At 40.3% G+C, this 26206-nt stretch overlaps 1 protein-coding gene across 5 annotated transcripts in view; it reads left to right on the forward strand.

Moving 5' to 3' along the window:
* The window catches only part of LOC125885026 (teneurin-3), a 409411-nt gene that overhangs the window by 339221 nt on the left and 43984 nt on the right, over window positions 1-26206 (forward strand). For 3 of the 5 annotated variants that reach the window (XM_049570393.1, XM_049570405.1, XM_049570420.1), the window contains 7 exons: window positions 8541-8612; window positions 10191-10368; window positions 11143-11163; window positions 16471-16595; window positions 17350-17457; window positions 21500-21654; window positions 25916-26017. In XM_049570393.1, coding sequence (XP_049426350.1) covers window positions 8541-8612; window positions 10191-10368; window positions 11143-11163; window positions 16471-16595; window positions 17350-17457; window positions 21500-21654; window positions 25916-26017 — 761 coding nt within the window. The remainder of the gene's footprint in view (window positions 1-8540; window positions 8613-10190; window positions 10369-11142; window positions 11164-16470; window positions 16596-17349; window positions 17458-21499; window positions 21655-25915; window positions 26018-26206) is intronic. The other 2 variants (XM_049570397.1, XM_049570413.1) reach the window with 1 other exon arrangement.

Genomic DNA, 26206 nt, shown 5'->3' on the forward strand with positions numbered 1-26206 from the left:
TGTAGTTTGTCTTGTAGCTTCGCTAATGATGTGGATGAGACAATGTGTTACATTTGGATATCTCATGCCTGCACAGTGCGTGCTGACGTCTGGCAGTGATTTCATTGTGTCTTGTTCTGTGTTTTCATCTTTTGACAGGGAAGACCAGTCACTTTCTTATTTACTGTATGTCTCATATTCAAATTTAAGTTTTATCTTCCTATTTTTCTTTGGATAAAAATGGCAGTGAGGCAGCTTTGTTCTCTTTTTACTGATTTACATTCGTTTACTGAATTATTAATTCGTTCATTCACAATTGATGGTTCACATAACATAAAGTAACCAAAGAGTCTTAAAGTCTCTTTCTTTCTCTGGGTTATTTAGGACATTTTCATAAGGCACAACTGATTCACAGTAAGCCCAAGTACAACTGCCCCCTCACCCCTGACACTCAGCTTTCACATCAGCGATGTTGTTTCATACCCGAGTGCACTTACGTCATCATGTATGACATTTGTTTATGTTGTTGCTACAGCATTGAAAAGAGCTCTGATTGCAAGATCCCAAGGCCATACATTGGTGTTTACCTTCACATTGTGCCTTCTGTTGTTTATATATTTAGGAGACAATGTCAAGAGCAACTCTCTCCTTCCTGCTTCCGACTTTATCACCCATGGCCATGCAGTTTAGAGGATGAGATTAGAGTGTGCAGATTTCCAAAGTGGACAGGACTTTGAGCTCGAGTGGCCCGGGTCTCTGATTTGAATGCCTCCTGAAAGACTGGTAGATATTAGTGCTGTACTCAACTCAGAATAATGTCATTGGATTTGGCTGTTATTCATAAATATTTTACTATTTATTACTTTTTTCCGCATACAGTTTGAGAGGTTGAATAGAGTTCGGTGAGACATTCAGGGTGACGACAACGTTTATATAGTAATCTAGCCAAATGAGCCCTCTGAGCTAAAGTGTGTCAACTATGCTAATGACAGATCGTAACATGTTGGCGAAGATTCTCAGTCATCCAAGTCGTGGTAATTCTAAGTGCTATATCGTAGGCAACTGGACTTGCTTAAGTTTCTTGAGGACGTTTCACCCCTCATCCAGGAGGCTTATTCAGTTCTAACTTCTAACTCTTCAGTTATAACTGAAGAATCCTCTGGGATGAGAGATGAAATGTCTTTAAGAAACTTAAGCAAGTCCATTTGCCTACGATAGAGCACTTAGGATTGATCGTAACTGATCAATAACATTTTTTGCAGACACTACATATCACTTCTAAGCAGAAGGCAGAATATAATGTTATCTCCAAGTTGGACTAGGCAAAGCCTTCCCTCTTGCAGACAAATTCCTCCGCTTCACTCAGGCACGCTCTGGCTCTGGGTCTGCAGCTGCCTGTATCAGAGAGCAGCGTATAAGCGGGGAGTGCTCACTCTGCAGCTAAATTTGGGGACCACAATGTCTTAAGACGTGCACACTGACTGACCAAAAATAAATAAATAAAGGACTGCTTGCTTGCTTGAAGAATCTCAGTCGACTGAGGGGACTCCAACTGATGTTTCAGATTTTTGACTTTCAGGGGGCCCTAGAGGATATTAAGTATGGTGCAAAAGCATCACACATGTAAACACTAATTCTTGTAACATTTCCGTCTGTAAAATAGAAGTCTGTGTGGTTTGAACTATACAAAATTTCTGCAACTGTCATGTTAAATAAAATCTAAAAACATTTTCAGCTAGTAAACACCAGTTAACTTCCTACAGAGGATGTTATGTAGCCCTATAGAGGAGGAGAGATGAGTCAGAACATTGTTCTGTTTCTTTTGATGCAGAAAACAGGATAAACAGCATCTTAAAGCCAGTTACCGTGGTAATGAGGAAGCACACTTTGTTCGTTTGATTGTATCTTCGTTCTCATTTATATAGCTGTATCAAATCAGAAGGAGTGCTAACTTTTACTAAACAACATCAACTAATGAATTGGCTTACACAATAGTTTTTCATCGTGTTTTATCTTTTAGCAAAGCATCATGGATTAATTTTGTTTGGAGCCTAATTTGAACAGAAAGAATTAAATGTTAAATGCTAATGAATGCTCAGTAAATATTTTGAGGAGCAGTGCCATTTTACAAAGTAACATAAAACAACAAGATAAATATAATAACATCACAAAACTCTGACAGTTTGGTTCATTATTAAAATTTTCCTTCTATTATTAAGCACCGAATTTGACTTCTCTTTTGCAACAGTGACTTTTAAAATATCAGCCATCTCAACTTTTAGTTTCTGTGTCACCATTAAAAGGATCAGTGCTAAAGAGAGGGTGTGGATTTGGCACAACTTTTCAGAAATCCATTTCATGTAAACCGTAAAGCAGTAAGTGGATATTTTTCCACCTTTATTGTGGAAAGGATCGGCACCAGCAAACATAAAGACAAAGACAGAAACGAAGTGAGATAAACAGGATTTTATAAAAGATTAGAGAAACAATACATGCACACAGGAAAGAGAATAAGAGCGGAAAAGAGACACACACCGGATTTGTGTAGAGGATCGTCCACACCTTTACACACACAGAGACAGACAAACAGACACACACACACCTGGTGTTGTGTGATCTGTGAGCACTGAGTAGTGAGCACTGCTGAACAACTCCGATAAGACTGGATGAAAGAGAGGGAGAGTGTGTGTGTGGAGGGCTTTCAGGGGCAGAGGGTCTGCTTCCATGTGCATGCATTGTGATGATGTTGTGCAGCGTGTGTGTGTGTGTGCGTGTGCGTGTGTGTGCATGCGTGTGTTTGATTTCCATTCAAGTGTACTTGTGAGTTTTTGAAGCCCATGTTTGTCTTGTGTATTCATACATCAGTGTGTGTGCACAGAGAGAGACTGGGTAAGTGTAAGTGTGTAAGCTGCCCTGTAAAGCACTGCACTCTATTATTCAGACACTAAGCAGCTCAGCCACAGTCAGGGTGCTTTAGCGCTTTGCTCCAGAGAACATGAGAAAGTGTTGCTGTTTTCCAGGACAGTAAATAAAAATTACTGAACTTTATACAACTTAACATGTGTTGTTTTTTTCTGACCGTTGACATAGCACAAATCCTAGTTTTAAGTTTTTGTAGTTGAGTTTCATGAGACAACAAACCCACAAACAAAATAGCCTTAAGAAATTAAAAAAAATCTAGGAAAATACAACCTATCACTTCAATAAATGCAAGTAACCTCCGCGTAACTGACTCAATTGTACACCTGCTCCCTCTAATAACACTTCTACACATTTCTCTCACCCTGCTCAAATAACTGACAGGTATGCAGAGACTGTGCCATTTAATATTAAAGGTCAAACTTCGCTTCATCAGAGCCAGTCTTCTTCTCCTGCCTGAACTAGTTCAGACTGTCACAGTGTGAGAAGATGATAAGTGTTCGAGAGTGAAGTCTAGCACAATCAACAACAGGTTTACTTTTAGATGTCTGTGTTTTAGTTGTTTTAATATTTGACTGTACCAGATAGTATGCAAGAGGGGATCTACTAATGTCTTATATTCAGTGCTGACTCATTCATGCTAAACAACACCCACCCCTTGACACAAATTGCATGTCATGGACGGCCCAGACACACCAAACTGACTTCAGAGAACTAGCGGCATCGAAGATCATCTGCTGTGTCGCCTGACTTTGCCGTATCCCGGCCAAAAGGTTGTGCGTAAACACACCGCAAAGACTACAGCCGACTGTCAACCAGCAGGTTCGTTCTACATCTGTATGAGAGTAATAACTCCCCGCATCAGCAGACGACAGAAGTCTGTATTTGTCATTAAAAAGGGAAACCAGAAGACCGTCTTGATGCTAGTTAGCCAGTTAGCACATTGACAGCACTATTCAATGTTGAAACAACAAAGCTTATTTACTGTCAACTATTTGATAGTGAAACAAGTATGTTTTGGTCTCACTCCCTCTTGACTTTAGCTCTTTGTTTCCCAACTTCACTTTCTCTTTTCATGGGCTGAACTGCCAATCAGAGGGATTTCATGCACAACGGGCTGTGCCATTGGCAAAGCCAGTTCAACTTACTGAATTTTCTAAAAGAAATGGCCAACAAGAGGAGACAAGGGGTGATAAGAGGCAACTATGGGGGACACACCAGGTCGACTTGACGCTCACTGACGGCCCACCATTGACCGACGGCCGACCGTCATCTTGGTGTGAGGGCCTGTTCTGACACGTTCAGTCAGAAATTGATTTTCTCTCATTTGACCATTTCATTAGAGAAAAGTCTAAAATAAAAATGTATGTAAGAATTATCATTATAATTATATATGCAACAATATATTTTGTCTTACTATTTAAATCTAAAACTCTCAACCTCCATGATTGGATGTCTGGTGAACATAACTTTTGTTCTTAAAGGGATTGATACTGTTTTACTGTGGTGAAGGGTTAACTTTATTAATAGACATTAGTATATAAGAAGTGGAAGTTAATTAGTTATCAGTAATGCCATTAATTAAGAAAGATATGGGGACAGGTACACTACCTTGGGGTACCTCTCACATAACAGGCTTTATTTACAGAAGCGTTCACTCACCCTCAACTTCTTCGGGCAACAGAAATTCAGAGAAGAAATATTTTTCTGTTCCAAATACATGATAAATGAAACAGTGGTGAATTAAAAAAAAATATTCAGAATTCATTTCACATGTACCCCTGTCGTCAGTAAAGATGAGGAAAAAGCCATTCACTGGTACAAAATGAAAGAAGACAGATTTTTAAACCTGAAAGATTCATATTTGTCCTTGGCCATGAGTAACTATTTCTATAAAAACTGTGAGTGTTTTCCACTGAGTGGCTGTTGGTCATTTATTATACTGGTTTCCAGTGCTGACAACCTACAGTCATTATTCAGCTTGCTTCATACATTATACATGCTGTGTGCATGCGTGTCACTTATTATTTGACTGCCATTAACCCTTGTTTATTCTGTGTATGCATGTGTGGCTGTCAGCATGTATGACTTAAGATCCATCAATTAGATCCATCATCACAGAGTAAAGTGCTGTTGTTGTTATCATAATTATGTATGTGTGTGTGTGTGTGTGTGTGTGTGTATGTGTTAGAGCCCTGATACACCAACTCAACAGTTAGCTGTTTCGGGCTCGGGCATGGTTAGGCTGTGTTTGGCTGACCACACCTGAAGGTTTTGCAGCACAGTTGGCTTCAGTCTGCCCTTATCAGCAGCCTCTCAGCCAACTCGCCTTGTTAAATCAGCTGCAGAAGCAGTCAGCATCAGAGAGCAGTCAGTCTAACGAATCAGTCATTTCACCATTTTGGGGCATTCTTTATTTATTTTCCTCCTTCGCATCTTTTCTTCTTCCACAAGCAGAAACATGCTGAAAACACATTTTCTCAATTTTGTTTTCAAGCATGTGATAGCTAAAATAATTCGCAAGGGTGTTACAATGGACAGCAGGTTTGTTTTGTCTTCCAGCAATGTGTTTTGAATAATGAATATGGTGTGCAAGTGAAGGCATGAGCCAAATGGGTTTGACCTTGGTGGGACTAGGTCTTTGAGGTCAGATCAGTGTGCCAGGGCCCTTAGTGGGTGTGGTAAGGGTGTAAGAATTTAGATTTTGAGATTGACTCTTTTTGAGATCAAGGTCAAATGTACTCATTTACACACACACACACACACACACACACACACACACACCACACACCACACACCACACACACACTCATCTCGAAAGCCGTGTGAGAAAGCCTCACTGCTGTCTCTTTTAACACAGCAGGAAAATTCGATGCTCCTTTCTCTCTCTACAGAACCCCCCTCTCACTCTCTGTCTCTCTCACCACCCTGCATCGCTACACATGCACACATACTTTTTTTTTTTTCCAGTCAGGCAAATAGTTGGTTGCCTGTGTAGACCACAGCACAGCATGGGTGGAACCCTGCTGGCTTGGCCTCTGTTGATCAATCAACACCTACTAATGGAGGGAGAGATGAAAGAGGGAGAGAAGGAGAGGAGGATAGAGTGAAGAAGGAGAGGGATATAGAGATAACCTGACGGGAAGGGAACCAACTGATATGGGATTTAGGGGCCGATAGCAATATGCCACGCTGGGTTTGAAGAACTTCAAATTGTAGGGCGTATCCCCAGTTTGCTATACATTCATGTAAAGAGTAGAATATAGACTCGTCGATAGATAGATGCATGCATGTAGCGTAATGTGGGCTGGTTTCCAAGATGGCAGCAGAGTTTTAATAATTCAGCTCACCGCAGGAGGTTCCTCTTTGATGTCTCACTTTGAAGAACGAGTGCATCCCTCTCTTTTCCTCTGTTCTTCTTCTCACCACTCATTCACATTAACCTCCTCACAAACCAGCCAACCCAACCCCTCTTCCTCCTCCTCTCAACTCATATTGTGTCTCCTCTTTATTAGCTGCATAATTAGAGAATTATAAAGTTCAGCAACATGCAGGAGTAGTTGTACTACATATGATAGGAAAGTGCGCTACGTTACAATTTATTCATAAGTCGTCATAGCCTTAAGAAAACAGTGACAGTCTGAAGAGGCTACCAACATACTATAATACTTGTGTTTCATTCAGGCTGTATCACCCTTCAGACATTGTAACTTTGGCCACTAGTTACAGGTCAAATGTGTGACCCTCCTGCCATACATTCTCAGTATACATTATATGCTGCATAAAAAATGGACATATCCACCCAATGGTTTGTGGACTCCCGTTTGAAGCCTCGAGTTTAGCATCTTGGCTGTCGCCATCTTGGATTTTTGGAGACAGAAGTGACCCTATTTTGATGAGAAGGTGGAGCTAACTCTAATGCTAGCTGGTACCTTGGTTAGCATGGTGTATTTACAGCTATGGTTCACTGTGATAATGCTAATGCTGATGCTAACTGATTGTTGTTGTCGCTGTTGTTGTTGTTGTTGTTAGAGCAACGTCATGGTAATTCAGTCTATAGAGACAGGTAAGGATATGCCTATATTCTGTGAATCTGGGGTTACGCCATGATTACCAACATTGTTGCCATGGTAGCAACTTGTCAGCAGACAGCACATGTCACACAAAACAGCCATGCCCATAATTATGCGCAACTTTAATCCTTAAAACCATTTAAATGTGTGAGCTCTATAAAAATGTATCCCGTCTACAGTTGTTACGAATGTTGAAATTAGCTATAGAGAGCAAAAACATTTTTTGTACCAGGCTGTAAACAGGTTTATTTCTGGGCTTTTTAACAAGAGGGTTTATGGGGACTGACTTGCTCTTGAAGCCAGCATGGGCTATCCAAACCCATTTCAGTTGGTTCAGGAATGAAGTGGATGTTTATCTGAATAAAAAAGAAAATTACATCCACTTCAGTATGTTGTTGATTTTGTTTTATATATTTAGAAATGTTTTTCATTGAAATTTTGCCTTTTTCAGGCTGATACATTTTTTATGACCTGGAGTCCAGTGTGTGGATACTGTACTTTATTCCATTTTTTTTTTGAGAGGCCTGCACTCATGTTAGTTTGTTTCATTATAAGCTGGCTAAGGTCTCTGTAGCTTGTTTGTTTGAGTCTAACTGCTTTATATCGGGTGATAAGGTATATTTACAAATGTTCAATACGACTGTTATGTCAGATGACACTATTGACAGTTATCCTTATTTTAACCAGATTACCATACCATCGGACTTCTGTACGTGTGTATGACCACATGACATGAAACTTTTCCTTTAGTGAACAAAATATTTTAAGCTGCCACCCAAAGATGCCGCCATAACACTTTATTTTCTCGATTCACTAGAGTTCAGCATAGGTCATTTTACAGTAGTCTTAGTTTAAGTTGTTTAAGTTTAATAAATGTACAACAGAAGATATACATTCTAATGCATTTAACTGATTTTCATCTGAGTTCAGATATAAAGTTTTATCATCATTAAAATGCAGCTAATTTCCATTTTGTTTTCTTCTTTTCGCAAATGCGAAACGCATGCAAACATACACACAGAGCAACAGCAGCAGCATCCATTTAATCTTACATGCTGTATGTTCCTCCAGGAGCTGCATGGTGAAAAAGAGAGAAAATGTCATGTGTTTCAACACAAATGTACCCACAGAATGTGTGCATGCTGTATATTATGTCCCTGCAGTGAAAAGACAGTTTACAATGAAAAGAGAAAGACGGTGTCATAACAGTCCATGAACAAAGTTCTGCTGCTTTAGATGAGGACATGTGTTTACACACATCCACCCCCCACATCACAACACTCTCATTTTAAAATATGCAATGTAGTCCAATCAACAAGTGAGGATACCACATCAGTGAGAGACCCAATCACAGGGCCAGATCTGATTTTTAGTGAAAGGATAATACCTGTGCCATATTTTAGTAGGTTTTGGAATGGCAGCGGTGTTAATAAAATCTCACCTCTACCGTCCCCGCACTCTCAATCACAACACAGACGTTAATGCAAAGTAAAATTAGTCTGGCTCCATTTTCTCTCTACTGCTCTTCACTGCTCTTTATATCTCATCTGCATGTGTTCTCTCCAACAGGTATACTGTACAAGGGCAACGGTGAGAACATTTTCATTTCCCAGCAGCCCCCTGTCATCAGCAGCATCATGGGTAAATATAAATTTAGATATTATTGATTGACTGAGCCTGCACATTTGTGATCAGTGTTGATCATGTCATTGCATGATGGATGGTGATGTTGCTTTACTTGCTCCAGTGGCTTAAGTGTGAGAGTCACAGGAATCTTATGGGACCCAGAAAAACACATCTTTGAGTCTATCTGCTAGAGGGCAACTACAAAACTGTATCAGTGATCAGAAACACTTGAAAAAACTGGTTTAGTTAGTGAAAGTATGTTTTCTACGGAAGCCCTGAGAGGCAAGGTAACTTGTTTTTCTACTATGTAAAGATATTATCTCTGCCATATGTTCGGGATAGACTTTAAGGCTCGAGAAGGCTGTTTTAAGAGGGAGGAAGCCATGCACACATATATGCATCTTGCCTGGACGTCTACTGTGGACAGGAAAGCTATCAATGGTGCTGAATCAACAGCTAAGCAAAGCCTCGTCCTGTTAGCTGGTGTTTGAAATGCTGGAGGAAGGCTAATCAGAGCTGTATTGTGGTGTTGTATCGATAATGTCAGTGCTAAAAAACATGAATCAATCTCTTCTTATCATGCTCTCACTTGATCACTGAGTAGACTGTGTATGTGCGTGCTGTTGTGCCATATGTTCGTGTGCATGTAAAACAGAATCCTGTCGGTGCCACTACACAGTTCCATTTTGTTTTACAGTGGTCAATTGCAGTAAGTGGTATTTGCAACTGATATATACAGTGTAGTTCCTCCATGTAGTTTCTTTATGCACTCACCAAGACTGCAATCTCAATCTGTTTATCAATGCAATACATTCCTGTTGGAAAAATATACTGGCTTTATATATTTTGACAAAATTTTGGATTGAATTCAATAGTCAGTTTTCTTTGAAGTCTGTAGCTGCTTTCAGAGAAACTGCAGCTTATTACTGTTTTCCTTCCAATTTTGGAAAGTCAGTTTCCCTATAAACTGCAGTGCCTGTCTGCATTAATCCTACATCTGGTCTGACACATTTTGTCGCTTCCCGAATCTTTTTACTTGCCAGTATCGAGCTTCACTTGTTGGGCGTGATGCCTTCAGAGTTTCTCACAGTCTACTTGGAATTCCCAAAGGGAACAGAACGCTAGGTCTTTCCGATGTTGGATAGTGCATCTGTCCCATGTTTTTATGTCTTTCTTTGACTTAAATGTTAAACAGATGCTTGGCCTACAACACTGACAGAGTCTAAATGCACACTAATATGTCACTATTATTCCAAATTTGATACAGGTCATGTAAACAGCATCAGTGTTGAGATATGTGGAATCAGGCCTATTTCCAAATTAAGCATTTCGTGATTAACATGTGGGATTTGCTGTTATTATTTGGGTTTCAGGAGCATTCTTTGGACAAGTTTACAGCTCATTCAGTTGGGGTTTTTACCGCAGTTGGCGACACACAACACAATATTTTATGCATGTAAACAGTCATTGTTTAACAACCTGGATGGATACAATTATTATGACATAAGCTTTCAGCTGGTGAGTCTGTCTTAGTGGAAAGAGCAGAAACCAAATCTTGCAGTCAGTCAAAGTTGTTTTGATGTCTTATCCCAGGAAATGGACGCCGCCGCAGCATCTCCTGCCCCAGCTGTAATGGGCAGGCAGAGGGCAACAAGCTGCTGGCGCCTCTGGCTCTGGCCTGCGGAGCAGATGGCAGCATCTTCGTTGGAGACTTCAACTACATCAGGAGGATCTTCCCCTCTGGGAATGTTACCAGTGTCATGGAGCTGAGGTAAGAGGGGAGCAAGGGAGGATGGCTGCTGTTGCCAGATCAGGAATCTGAACCTAATCCAGAGAATACATTTCCCAGTGTCACAGAGCTGAAGGTCTCACTCAGAGACATCATGATCCATTTAACAGGAAAGCTTTGCCAAAGCCATTTCATCCATGTTTCTCAGGGTCACTGCAAATACTCGGCTGTTGGTGGATTTAAGTAAAACAAAATATGACCTAAAACATTTATGAAAATGAACTGATCGACTTGAGAGTCCTTGGTTTTTAATTAAAACCCAGAATCTGAATTCATCTCTCTGTCTCAGCTTTTCTGGGCATCTTTTCTTCCTGCACTCAACTGTTCAACTCTTCATCATTGGTCTTTGGATGACTCTGAAAAGTGCTTGAAAACATAAAAGAAGAGAGGGATAGATGCATAGCCAGATTGGACACTTTGCCACCACAGTAATTAACATTCGAGTACTTACTCTTTAGCCAAAGTGCTAAAAGATAAAAGATCACTGGTTTAGTGCTCTGAATTTAGAAACATGCTTCTGGCAAACTCTTGAGTCCTCATTTTTCAAAAACTCCAAGTCTAATAGCCAACTGAAATCTTTTTCCTTTTGACTTCTGTGAAGCATGATTCATCTTCTAAATCTAACTTCTAACTGTTGTTGTTTTCTAGTCAGTTTCTCTTTTCTGGTGATTTTTATGCTAATATCTATCACAGACCAATCTGTCTACTAACTCGTATTTCTTCTGTTTTCTTTCCTTTGCTTTCACTGTATTAAAGAAACAAAGATTTCAGACATAGGTAAGAGTGACTAATCCTTTACAACCTTTAACCTTGTTTTCATCCCACTGTCCATTTATGCTGCCTATGCATTAAACTCTTGTCTGCACATTTCTTCCGTCTTTCTCTCCTCCTTTTCATAAAAACTTACTTTTTCTCATTCATGCCATTTCTCAGATCTGAATATACTGACGTCCTTAGCCCAGGTTCACAGAGCATCAGTGAGACACCAATCTGGATAAAGCTGTTAGCAAGCTAATTTTGCATATGTAATTTCTTCCTGAAGTCCGGTAATGCCTCAAAGCTGCAGATTGTATTATGCAGGGACAAGGGAACTGTCAAATGGGTCAGACAAATGGATGATATGGAACCAGACAGCCTTCACACCAGCTAGCTGAAGGGTTATTCACTTGAGTTTTACTTTTTGTTGTTTTGGCTGTCATTTCTGTCCGTCATGGTCACATTTGACTCACCAAAGTAAAATGATCTGGAAATATTTAATTATCCATTTGCTTACTAATCAGTGATGTTGCAGTATGACTCAGCAGTGCACAACGAGGCAGAGAGAAGCAAAGAATTAGGAGAAAAATAGCCCTGATGTTTGGTACCATCAAATCAGACCCACTCATCTCGCCTTTTTTTTTTCCTTTTTCGTCTCCCTCAGTCTCATTCTCTTTCCCTCTTTAATCTTGACAAGTGTTCACACGAAATCGAGCCTATTCTTCTGTTGTCAGCTCAGATGAAGTCAGCAGCAGCCCCTAGCAAGGAGAGACATGGGGGGGTGAAAGTGTTGGCTGTGGTTACTGGTCTGCCTTATATCTGTGTTTTATATTCCAGTCTCTTCATCCGTCCCTCTCCTAGCCTCAACCTCACTGTCCTTTTTTTGAAAAATCATGCAAGGTGATTCATAGTCTTAAAGATTTAATACAGAAAACAGAGTGATTGCAATTAGCTTCAGGAAGCAACAGAGTACTCTTTCAAACTTAAGTTTCAAATAAACATGATAAATTGCACATAACTTAGATTAGAAATCTAAAAACAAACTTTTTAACGTTTTATAGCATAATCTAGATTACAGAAGCCACTGGGTGGATGATCACTGTGAAATCTTTGTGATATCTTGCAGTAGTGGGAAGCAACTGCATACATTTAAAGAAGTACCGTGTTCAGTACAGTTTGTGCTTTATACTTCTACCCCATTACTTAGAGCCAAGTTCAGACCAAAGATTTGCAGTGAGTTCAAACAGGCAACTGCTTGCATCATTCTGCAGTGTTCTACATTATAAATCTAATGTGCAAAATCAAGATTGTACATACAAAAGACACTGGTATTTTATATAATATTCAATCATACATTGTTGTTGATGTAAATAATAGTGAGTATATGACATAGTTCAACTCTGCTCCACTTCAAAAGCTTCATCATTTAAATTAAAAGTTAAAAAATGTTTAATTGAAGCTGTTTTTCCACAGCACTCATGCCATAGAACCACAGCAAAACACACCTCAAAGATTTCCAGATGGGTTTAAACACCTGAACTGTACTGTACAAACGGTGAAAATGAGCTATATCGCTTATGGAAATAAGGAACTCCGGACGGCACTCTGTCAGAAGACTCCATTCGCGATTTTGTGGCATTTATCCAATGACTGTCTCACTTTGCTGCATGAAAAAAACCTGCTCAGCGCAGTCTCATAGGAATGCTTGGAGGCTCCGCGTCCACCGTACTGACACGAGAATGTATGACAGGGTGGTCTCATTTGAAAACTGGTGATAAACAGCTGACGTTTGAACATCATAGTCATGATGTGAAACGCATCCTAGCGCACGTTTAATGCAATGTAAATTCTTATTTCAATGTAAATTCAATAGTGCATATTTGACCATTTCTTCTATGAAATTTTAGGTGGAAGCTCAGCCTCCCTTGTTGTCTCAGAGCAATCGGCCCTGCATCCCGCTAAGTTGTTTTGGTCACCAAATCAGCAAAGCTGTTGCTTTTTTTACACATCCAGCAGACACAGTGCAACATCACTCTGTTTTTGGCCACCTGATGAAGGTGACTCCAATATTTACTGTCGTCTCTCTTGGTGTGCACCGACCCCTGAGAAAAATAGGTCCTGTCCTGTCCTTTAGATCTGAGAACGCTTCCTGTATCATTCAGGAGAACATGGAGAAACAGCATATTCTCACTTGTTGCTTGTCCACCACTAATATCTGCATCATAAACTCAAAATGCACAACAAAAAGCTTTACACATGAAGTTGCCTTGAGTCATTTGGGTATATCCCGAGTTTAATTAGGTTTTCTGGGGTCATCTGCCCTCTGAAATGAGAATCTGTTTACCATCAAATCTACTGTTCCAGCTTTTACCACATATCTATGCCCTTTCTGTGATTCAGGCTGAAGCATTAGGATTTGCTGCTGCTCCTTTTCTCTTCCCTCTCCTCTGAAAATGAAGCTTAACCCAGTTAGTTCTCTTCTATATCTCCTCATACACGTACAGAGCGGAACCATACCTGGGGCTTCTTTGCCACTGGCAAGACACAATGATTGGATTATGTTTTTTTCACCCATTCCAAATGTAGTTTCAATTAAATTTCACTCTTTAATTAAAACACAATTTCCTCTCAGGAGGACTCGTCATGTCACTGAGCTTTTTTTCTACCTTCTGCCCTTCCTTCATGTTTACTTATTCACACCATCGTGACTCTGTTTCATTTGTTGTTATTTCATTCTCTTCACTCGCTTGAGTTCATTCCTCTTTTCTTGCCTTTCGTCATTCACGTCATGCTACATGTTCTCTCCTTTTACAGCCTTACATTCCTTCCTTCTTTGTCTCCTGATTCTTAGTTTACTTCCTTCCCACTTTTTCCATTCCTTCTCTCCCCCAGTGATTTATTGCCTCCTTCAGTCTACCTCTTGTCCTGTGCTCTGTATCCATTTCTCATTCAATCATTGCCTCATCCATCACTCCTTACTACACTTGTACTTCTCCCTCTTCTTTGACTTATTTCCGCCATTTGTGCATTTGTTTTCACTGTTGTGTAGTCTGTCAGATACAGTGGTTTTATCTGTGGTATCCTGAATCTGGAAAAATGTTTCACTGTAAATGGGATTTTTCTGTTTAAATAAAGGTTAAATTAAAACAAAAGGGCATGCTGTTCAGCACGTCTGGGCCTCAGAAGTGCAGAAAAACAGAGACTGTCTCCATCTCACACACACACAGTCTATTTTTAGCCGTCTTAATTAACAGCCTGTGATCATCTGCTGATTATCACCAACCACTGAGACTTATGGCTAGAGGCGAGTGCATATGTGTATATCTGTGCCTGCGTGTGTTGAGTCTAATACTTGACACTTGCTCTGTGTGCGTGTGTGTGATGGATTTTACATGACAATGTGGCAGGCATCATTGGAGTGTGTCACAGACAAGGGAGGGCCCATCGCACCCACACAGGTTTGTTCAGACTGACAGACAGATCAACCTACTGTCAACACACACACACAAACATGCACTTGCTTACTTTCTCACTTACATATATGGCAAGTACATTTAATTCTAGAGAAAAGACTTGGAAAAATGTACACGGATATACACATAAATGCACACACACTAACACACTATGTCTGCCATGGATGATTATAGGATCTGGACACAAAATTCTCCAATGAGAATTGCTCACCTGGGCCGTGCTCCCAAAAGTTTTTTAGCTTCTGGGTTTTCTCTAAAACTATGCAGCCCACTAAATATGCACGGTCGGGTTTGTCCCACTGACCCCGCCCATGAGCAAAGTACACTTTACATTGTGATGACATCAACCTTACATTGTGATGACATCAACCTTTTCTTGGCTTGAGGAAAAGTTTACCAATATGTAACCTGGATCAAAAATTTCTAATATAAAGAGTCACAATTGCCGTGTTTTCACTTTGAGGTGTCTTGTCAACTGTTTTACAGACGTCTCTTTTATAATAGTGGTCTATGGGAAAAATGCTTTTTGGGCCACAGGGGATTTTTTTTTTTTTTTGCTGCAATACTGCGAGTAACCACTGGGAAAAATCGGTAGCAAGGCTGAGTGGTTCTTGGGGCCAGGTGTCTGTCTTTGTATGTTCCTTGTGTGTCTCTGTAGCCTATTTTACATTGCCTGGTCAATACAGGAGTATCGCTCCATTGTTCCACCTCGCAGTTCTACGTAAAAGGTACGATCACAGAATTGGGGGACTGAGTTGTCTTGCCTCTGGGTCAGGAACAGCCAGGAACAGAGGCAGTATTAGCGCCAAAACCATGTCTGTATAAACTGGATAGCCGGCAGGAAGGGATCATGGGCAGGACGGGTGTGACTTTTTGACGACATTGGAGGTTTAAAGAGTAGCTTGTAGCAGTTAGCAGCTAACTGAAAGAAGGAGAATGGCGGCTGAAAATGTCCTCTAAGTGGAAAAACAATGAGGTTTGGGAGCCCCTTACCCTTCGAGCAGAGAACAAGTTCAGCCACCATATAACAGGGATGGTAAATGATTGCTGTTGCCAAGTTATGCCATTGTTATTGTTGAAAAAGCACTGCCAACGCATATGTTATATGTCACACTGGAAGCTGACGCTGTTGTGTTACATGTCACACCCGTCATGCCACTTTTGATTCTGCGATGTTGTCTAATATTATACACAGGTGTGGCATGATGCCACCATCTGGTTATGTGTAAAAATGCAAAGGCAGTGTAAAGAAGGGACTTGGCAGCAGCACTGTAGTGCGATCTTTGTTTAAAAAAGGCTTCTCCTTCTCTCTCTTACACACTCACACATACACACCACCCGGTACTCCACTGGAAGTAAATTAACACCAGTTCCTTTCAGTTCATCAACTTTCCTTTTATTCATTACTTCTTCATTATCATCAGCTCGAGAAAGTCTCCTTCATTTCCATCATAATGATGCTGGAACTAAATTGTTAATCCGCTGTGTTGATGGTGATTTCAATGTAAGCTTTTAACCTGCTTGTCAAATTGTTAAACCCATACACTTTATTTTAAAAAGGCAGCTTGTCTCCTTTGATGTTAGTTTATACATCTTCATGTCTCCTGTCAAACTTTGGATCACGTAGTGAAGGGTGAGCAGGGTGATCTGAAGCTGGCAATCCACTAAAGACAAATGGATCATTTCAGTGGCTGTGATCAAAACTGGGTGTATTTCTTTAAATGTCAAAGGTTTTATTCACTGACATCACAGGTAGTGACATTATTGAAGATACAGTATGACTAAACCCAAAATATCTTTGTTTCTGTCCTGTTCTTTACCCACCTTCCCTTTTGTCTGTCGCTGGCTTCCATAGCAACAACCCTGCTCACCGTTACTACTTAGCCACCGACCCAGTAACAGGGCAGCTGTATGTGTCGGATACTAACTCCCGACGAATCTACCGACCCAAGATGCTTAGCGGTGCCCGTGACCTCATCAGTAAGTACTCACACACATCCACTATAATTGAAATTCTTAGACGGAATTTTAATGTTTGTATTGTATATCATAACTATGGGGTAGAAAATCCTCACCTCACATACATAAAATCAAATGGCACTGTGCAAATGCTGCTTCAGTTGGTTAGTTTTCAGCCACCTAATAAAAGCCTACCAAAAAAAAATCAATATCAGTTGAAGTGTGAGTTATATTTAGAGTATTTTCACCACTTTACCTTGCAGTCAGACAGCCTTTTCCAGTGGAGAGTTGAAGCTGTTATATCAAAGCCACCAGACAAAAAAATTAAGACAGAACACTGAGTTGCTCGACAGCAGCCTCGATTGGTTAAAGTGTACACTAACACTGGCATTGATTTTTTTAAGGTGGTTAAAATACATTTTGTTGTGGCCCCGTCTGCAGCAGTGCATTGCTTTGCTTCCATACCAATAGATTTGGCTTATCAAAGACGATAGTAAAGCAACACAGTACATAAGATAAGCACAGCATAAATATCGGATTGGTCAGACCACTGTGTTTAACTGTGTGTCTTTAAACTTTAGAAATATGGCTGAAAATGAAAACAAAAATCGACAAGCTTACCAAATTTACATATATCCTCTATTGTAATCAATTCCCAAGTAGCTACCTGGATGTGATTATTGTTGTTAGTGTGATGTCACAGTGACTCAGTCTGTAATGTAGCAAGGAAAAAGGAAGGAAACTGTTGGGATAAATGCATAATGTGTGTGTTCAGGTAATGGAGAAGTAGTAGCTGGTACAGGTGAGCAGTGTCCCCCGTTTGATGAAGCTCGATGTGGAGACGGAAGAAAAGCTACAGAGGCACAGCTACTGGGACCTAAAGGTACACACACACACACACACACACACACACACACGCAAGATAAACACAGTTGGTTATTATTCAAGCCTGTTTCATAACTGTCGTCACTGAAGAGGACTCTGAAGGCATGGTTTAGACACACAAGGGCACAAAGTTTGACCTGTTGCACTCACTCCCACCTCAATTCTTGGCCCGTATGTATCATATTTTTTAGAGTTGAAAGTTGGTCGTAACTGGCCAACACGCTCATTTTTTTCTACTTTTAGAAACAGGAACATAAGCACCTCATCAGCTTCCTTATCCTTAGAAAGGCGCACTTCTTCAGCCAGAATTTTAAGCCAGAAGTCCCCGGCACTGGGCAAAGGATACGAGCATGTGCCCAGCCTGGCAGGTGGAGTGTGTGGGATCCAGGAGTTATTCAAAGATATTCATTAGTTTAAACTTCTTATGACTAATTTTGCCCGTGGTGTTAATGCTCATTTCACAAAACTGCACCAACTCCGCGCATCCATTCACACAAATTTTTCCATTTCCAGCTGAATTGGCAACAACACAATCCAGCCTGCCACAGTGATGATTTCAGTACCTCCCAACTGTGACTGTGTTTTTTGCACCTCGGAGTTAAATGCAGTCGAATAATGTACCTGACAATAAAGATGGTTGAAATAATTTTATGCAAATTGGAGGCCACCTTGCATTTGTCAGTGTCAGTGTATTAATGTTGGCATAACATCACCGCTCCATGTCTGGGTGAGGACGTATTTTTAGTAAGTCAATATCACAAGATAAAAAAAACACTGAATAATTGGTTATGCAAGCACAGTTTAATTTGGTTGTCTGGTGTCATCTGCCCTTTACAATGAGGATCTCTTCACCATCAAATCTACTGTTCCGGCTTTTACTACATATCTATGCCCTTTGCGTGATTCAGGCTGAAGCATTAGGATTTGCTGCTCCGTCTCATCCGGAGCTTGATGTCATGACCTTGATGTGGTTGTTTGTTTTACATTTTTGTAGGATATCACAGTAAATGTTGTTCACATTCAATCTATAGCCCCTCTGACATACATGCCATAGCAGCATTGGCTAAATGGCACACAAGGGTGATGGGAATCCGGCACGTGCCGAATTCCCGGCAAAACAACAACACTGATGCGGGATGCATGCGTCGCAGACAGTAGATGGGCTCTGGTAGAAGCACTTTAAGCGGAGACGTCTTGCTCTCAACCTACGGCTTTCGCTCCCAACCAGACCAAAGTTAGGCTTGGTTCACCATCAGTCACACAACATGTTCTCTGTTCACAGAATAAACCTTCAAATCAGACAAATAAAATTGAAATATCTGAAATTCAACAAAAATTAAAAGTTTATCTAAAACGTCATATTGTTGAGTCAACATCTAAACCCATCAGCTGTTAGATCTGGTGAGAGCCAGGCGGTGCAATCGGTGGAGAGAAACTGTCTATCTGGCTCAAAAAACTGCGGCCGCCTCGCTCTCTGCACAGATGGAATTTGATAGGCATGTAGGTCATTTTTATTTGTTACAATAAACGTCCCAGCCTTTACATTAAATTATTTGTCCTGGAACCACACGTTTTGCATTTTATTTCATTTTAAGTAATCATATCATCAAGATGTACATTCCTTTAATGTGTTGAATCTAATGTAAATCCTAAAACAACTACACCAGCTTGCATCTATCTAACTGTTCTGAGTATTAACAAATGCTGATGTTTATTCACAAAGCTGGTTCATAAAATTACACTCATGTCTTCCCTGTTTCAGGAATATGTTTAGTCCCAGTCAAACAACATGATTCTTAATACTAATTCTGAGATGCTTGTTAAATACAGTTCATGGACTCATTTGCGCTTTTTCATTCCCACTTAAAGCAATTTGCAAATGTTAAAACAGACGGGCCTTTCTGAGTATTTGGTGTTGGTCCTGATCTCATCTGCTGATTGCCATTGTTTTTGATTGTCAACCTTCTGATGCGGAAATGATGAGTAAATTGTGACGCACTGCTCAAGTGTTATGTTTATTGTGTTGTAGTCTTCTGTCTTATTAGCCTAGTGGCAATGTTGGAACTATTATGTGGTAAGGCAATCTTTTACTGGTATATTTCTATTTGATTTTAAGTCAGCAGAATTAGAAAGAAATTTGCAATAGACATCATGTTTACCCATGCACACTAAAAGAGGAAGGACATTTGGAGTTGCCAGAGTGCTGCTTGATAAATATTTGCTTTGTTGTACTGCATCAGGTGTGTTCATACATCGTAGGATGTGGCTTTGCTCCTATTTTTACAGTGTAGGGATACATTGTGCTCATTTCTTTTTATGTACTGTATGTCCCATCTCTAACTTTGAAGAAGCTCATGGCCTGTATTTGTGCACATTTTGCTTAGTATGTATTTTTCAGAGCTGTTTATAAAGATCAAAATTCTTTTTGATGCTCCTCCTGTTCAAGAGGACACCACTCAGTATGAAGTCGGGATTGTTATCATAAATTAATGGTTCACAGTATAAAGGCACAAAATGCATAATGTATAATGGTGTGATTTTTTTTTGTGGCTAGAGGTAGACAGTGTGGGCAGTTGAAAAGACAGTCGGATTTGTGATATGTTATCTGTAGGTTCAGTCATGAACAATCAGATCACCTCTTCCCCTGCCCTTTAAAAGCAGCGCACTTTCTGCAGCACTCAGACAATGTGCTGAGGCAGAGAACAATCAGTGTCCCTGAAAAAGACCTGTGCAGGAGGTGCAGAATCCCCACAAGCCAACAACAGACAGCATCTTAAATTAAATAAGCATGAGAGGAGATGACGCTTTTGGTTACCATGTTGCTCTGGTCCTGCAGGACAACTGTTGTCTTGTGAAGGAAACAGAAGCTGACGGTAAACCACAGGGACACTTGGGCTTTGGGAGGACTGCTTCCAAGACGTTGACCCTGATGTCTGTGGTTTTGTGTAGGATGACAGTTTTTCACACACAGCCACATGTATCCTGTTAGAGCTCTGAATGTTTACCCTGCTTGAGGGGAATATAAAATCAAGCCGATCAATGTTTCATTTACAGAATCTGTTCAGACATACAAGGTTGCTCCACAGAAATATCACTGAGTGGTAACACCAGTATCTTGCTATACTGAGCTTCTTATATCAAGCTCAGTGAGTCACTTTTGAAAAGAATAAAAAGCATTTAGCATCTCAGCAGTGGTTTATTTGTTGGGCTTCATTACTATCAAGAGATTTAAGCATGGGACTGTCACTAGATTTGAGTATGGATATACATATATATTTTTCAGAACTGATGTTAATTTATTGTTCCACATGTTTTTTGATTAATTTACACAGTACTTTTTCAGTGATGCTAATAGGTTTTCATTGTAGTGAGAGAACATAAGATTACATGAATGTTTGTAGCAATGTCTGACATATTTGTGAATTCTGGTGCATTTTAAGAAGCTAAAAACATAAGGATATGTGTACCAGAGGTCTCCAAAGATCTCCATTCTGCCGACACCGGCAAAAGCAGACGGGCAGGTGTCAGCAAAGCACCAGAACAAAAATACTGACACATTAACAACAGTATGACAACGGCATCCAGTGGTTTCTTAGACATGTGAAATACTTGAAGTACAATAAGTCATGCCAAGCAACTGTTGCCATGATTTCAACACAGATTTCTCCACAATGTAGGATTATCAGGGAAATAACAGGGTGTGTCCCCTCTATGTGTGGATAATGACTTCACTGCATCCTGTCAGATTTCAATGGCTCAGGGTTGCTCAGCAGCATCACTGCTTTCATCACATCTGACAGTTTTCATTCATATATTAATCTTGGCTGACTTTTCTTAAATACACTCAGGCTCTATATTTTCTTATTTATGTTTTTTATTGACTCTGTCTTTTTGTATTATCTGCTGTAGCTGCATCCTGACTCCACAGGAGAATTACCTCACTTTTATTTTCTCCTTTGAATCCTGGAGTTGATGTATTAATAAACAACTGGACATTGAGCAGTGTGTTTGTGTGTGTTCTTTGCCTCTGTGTTTTACAGGGATTGCAGTAGATAGAAACGGTTTGATCTACTTTGTGGACGGGACTATGATCAGAAAAGTGGATCGTAATGGAATCATCTCCACAGTGCTGGGCAGCAACGACCTGACCTCTGCACGACCTTTGACCTGCGATACCAGCATGCACATCAGACAGGTAACATTCGAAGATAACTTAAATATGATACATGCACCAATCCACCCTGACTGCCTTCCTGTAACTTCTCACTATGCTATAACAATGCCACACTTGCATTAGAGCTAAAGGTTTCCAGTAAATTCAGATCTCTTCTGCAGATTAGTTGTGCTTGTATGTGATTCACAGTATTTAAAACAAGGCTGTGTGGCTGAGATTCAATTCAGCTGATAGGTAGCTCTGATGTGCCATCAGAAAAATAAATATATTATTTCAGAAACTCATCAGACAGAGGCGAAACAAATCAAGAGGGAGTGAGACAGAGTGTGAGTGAGAGATGGGAGAATGCTTTCCTTTTATTACTACACATTAGTTTCAGAGTGAGAAGCTACAGTCCTACAAACACAAGATGGACTTCAGATTGAAAGGAACACCACCTACGTACACACACATACACACACACACACACATACACATAAAATGCCTTGTTTTATCTGTTTTCCTAAAGGTCTAACACTTGACACTTGATCTGTATTTATGTGTGTCCGTGTGAAAGGGACTTGTGGTCAGTGTTTTGTGAGCACAGCAGCGTAGTTAAGAGCATTTCTTGCCGAGTCGTTATCTGAACTCTGACCGTTTGTCCTTCTCTGCAGAATTTAGCTCAGTTTGACTTCAAGCAGTTATCTAGTTGACCTCTAGTTCACTTATGGAAACATGTGAACTGGCAGCCCACACATTTTTCAGGTCTCTCCACATTTTCTGTAGATTAATGCTAATATTTACAACTAAACAGTTAGTATGATATGAATGTAAATGCATATTGTTTTATAGCCAGATATTTTTTTTCCCAATCAGTTGATTTTTATTCAGTTACAACACAATGCCCCCACACATACACATTTCTAGAAAAGAAAAATAGCCCAAGGGGAACTACAAAACCAGAAGCTATCCACTGATGTATTGGGAGAGCGTGAGCATGTTTCCATCTTAAAGCGAGCATCTTTTTTGCTGCCGTACAACCTTTCAGCCAGAGACACTGCTGATTGATTGTTACATTAATATAGCTATTAATAAGATATTCTAATACACCATAGTTGTATTACTCCTTGTGGATTGTTTTAATGCTTCAGCATGTAAAATCTGGGTTTAAAATGTGGAAATTTAAGAGACCAGTAAATACTGGGATTATATAATATATTATTGGCTGATATTTGACAGTTTTTTTTTGTTTGTTTGTTTGTTTTGGGGCATTTCTGCATTGTCTTTGACAGCTGTTTAGAAAGAGACAAGAAAGGCATGGGAAACAAAGGGGATGACATGCAGTAGAACGGGTTGAACTCTAACCCGGACCGCTGCAGTAAGGACGCAGCCTTAATGGCACACGCTCTACCCAGTGAGCTACTGGGGAGCCCAGGTATAGACAAAGTCAGTGGTGTAGTGGAGGGTACACTGTGGGAGTTGTTTAGGAATTTGTTTTGGAGGCTAATTTCCTACATCTTGGAGGCATGACCTTTAGTTTGTTGGGGGGGACGTTTCCTGTATTGGTAAATCTGTTTTATGGGGGGCAGTCTCCTGAACAAGTGGAGCCAGTGGGTGCAAACTGGGATCAGAGCTTCAGTATGGTATAAAAGTGTGTACACTCTGAAGGTTGGTAGAGAACAGTTGGGTCTTCTCTCTATGCTGCATGCATTAAGGAGACCTGATTCCTCATGCTGAGTCCGCCACTTCTTTAGAAACAATTTCCCTCACAATACGCAGGTATACAGGGTAACTCTTTTTCTGGCTGTGTACAGTGTACCCACCTATCATCCAAAATGCCATTGTATATATGTATGTATATATATACAGTACAGGCCAAAAGTTTGGACACACCTTCTCATTCAATGCGTTTTCTTTATTTTCATGACTATTTACATTGTAGATTCTCACTGAAGGCATCAAAACTATGAATGAACACATGTGGAGTTATGTACTTAACAAAACAGGTGAAATAACTGAAAACATGTTTTATATTCTAGTTTCTTCAAAATAGCCACCCTTTGCTCTGATTACTGCTTTGCACACTCTTGGCATTCTCTCCATGAGCTTCAAGAGGTAGTCACCTGAAATGGTTTTCCAACAATCTTGAAGGAGTTCCCAGAGGTGTTTAGCACTTGTTGGCCCCTTTGCCTTCACTCTGCGGTCCAGCTCACCCCAAACCATCTCGATTGGTTTCAGGTCCGGTGACTGTGGAGGCCAGGTCATCTGCCGCAGCACTCCATCACTCTCCTTCTTGGTCAAATAGCCCTTACACAGCCTGGAGGTGTGTTTGGGGTCATTGTCCTGTTGAAAAATAAATGATCGTCCAACTAAACCGGATGGGATGGCATGTTGCTGCAGGATGCTGTGGTAGCCATGCTGGTTCAGTGTGCCTTCAATTTTGAATAAATCCCCAACAGTGTCACCAGCAAAACACCCCCACACCATCACACCTCCTCCTCCATGCTTCACAGTGGGAACCAGGCATGTGGAATCCATCCGTTCACCTTTTCTGCGTCTCACAAAGACACGGTTGGAACCAAAGATCTCAAATTTGGACTCATCAGACCAAAGCACAGATTTCCACTGGTCTAATGTCCATTCCTTGTGTTTCTTGGCCCAAACAAATCTCTTCTGCTTGTTGCCTCTCCTTAGCAGTGGTTTCCTAGCAGCTATTTGACCATGAAGGCCTGATTCGCGCAGTCTCCTCTTAACAGTTGTTCTAGAGATGGGTCTGCTGCTAGAACTCTGTGTGGCATTCATCTGGTCTCTGATCTGAGCTGCTGTTAACTTGCGATTTCTGAGGCTGGTGACTCGGATGAACTTATCCTCAGAAGCAGAGGTGACTCTTGGTCTTCCTTTCCTGGGTCGGTCCTCATGTGTGCCAGTTTCGTTGTAGCGCTTGATGGTTTTGCGACTCCACTTGGGGACACATTTAAAGTTTTTGCAATTTTCCGGACTGACTGACCTTCATTTCTTAAAGTAATGATGGCCACTCGTTTTCTTTAGTTAGCTGATTGGTTCTTGCCATAATATGAATTTTAACAGTTGTCCAATAGGGCTGTCGGCTGTGTATTAACCTGACTTCTGCACAACACAACTGATGGTCCCAACCCCATTGATAAAGCAAGAAATTCCATTAATTAACCCTGATAAGGCACACCTGTGAAGTGGAAACCATTTCAGGTGACTACCTCTTGAAGCTCATCGAGAGAATGCCACGAGTGTGCAAAGCAGTAATCAGAGCAAAGGGTGGCTATTTTGAAGAAACTAGAATATAAAACATGTTTTCAGTTATTTCACCTTTTTTTGTTAAGTACATAACTCCACATGTGTTCATTCATAGTTTTGATGCCTGCAGTGAGAATCTACAACGTAAATAGTCATGAAAATAAAGAAAACGCATTGAATGAGAAGGTGTGTCCAAACTTTTGGCCTGTACTGTATATATACACATATATATATATAGGGGCATATACCCACTTCCTTAGTAACCTACTCATCTTCCTAGCAGTACACCCACCTCATCAACTACCACTACACCACTGGACTGTCAAAAACATTAAACAAAAACAGTGCATTTAGATTTATTTAATTAGATTTGAAGTTTTCATACTTTCGGTCATGTAACACTTTTTCTGAATTTGTAGTCCACCATGTTTTCGCATTACTGAAGCAGCAGACCTTGAGATCATGAAAACTTTTAGGCGCATAATTTTTAAACCATCTGTCATTATCAAACCGTTCCATTAGGCCTAATCACTGAGTGATTAAATGCCCATTACCTTGAGCCACGTGACTCAACCCAACTTTGTATTTGCATCATTGACTGATAGGTGAGTAAATGGAGATGATTGGTTGTATTTAAATTCTTTTTTCCTGCTGCACGCCTGCCTTATTTAAATGTTGTATTTAATGTGTTTCATGATGATCACGATGAAGGCCACAAGCCAAAACACACTGGTCTTGGAATTAAGTTGTTCTATATACCACAGGTGTTGCTGAGTTTTCAACCTTTTTAAGACTTCTTTCCCTTCTCCATGCACCGTAGAAGTAGATGACATTGTGCCAGAAACGCTCACAGATTCATTTAACTTAGAGGGCAAACAACATTGGCAGGATTCAACCTGGAAATACACTGTATATCAGCATAAGAATCAATAGTATCAGCTAGCAAAATACAGTATAGTTTCATTGAGCTTTACAATCAGAACAGCATGTGAAGTGAACTCTCTATCCTCTCCTCTGTCGTCTTTTTATCCAGGTTCGTTTAGAATGGCCCACAGATCTTGCCATTAACCCCATGGATAACTCCATCTACGTCTTGGACAACAACGTTGTGCTTCAGATCACTGAAAATAGACAGGTATTGTCTATACCCACATTGACAGCACTGCATGTTTTACACTTACTTTGTTTTAGGAATCTATTCCAGTGTCCACTGTTGTTTCAGCTCACTGTATTTGGTTCTTTCCACCTCCCCCCGATTGTTGAGTATTTATATTCTTATGTGTTCTCTCATATCTTGTTTGTGTGTTTTTACTTGCTGTGCAAC

This window comes from Epinephelus fuscoguttatus, linkage group LG3, assembly GCF_011397635.1.
Source record: "Epinephelus fuscoguttatus linkage group LG3, E.fuscoguttatus.final_Chr_v1".
NCBI classification, from domain to species: domain Eukaryota; kingdom Metazoa; phylum Chordata; class Actinopteri; order Perciformes; family Serranidae; genus Epinephelus; species Epinephelus fuscoguttatus.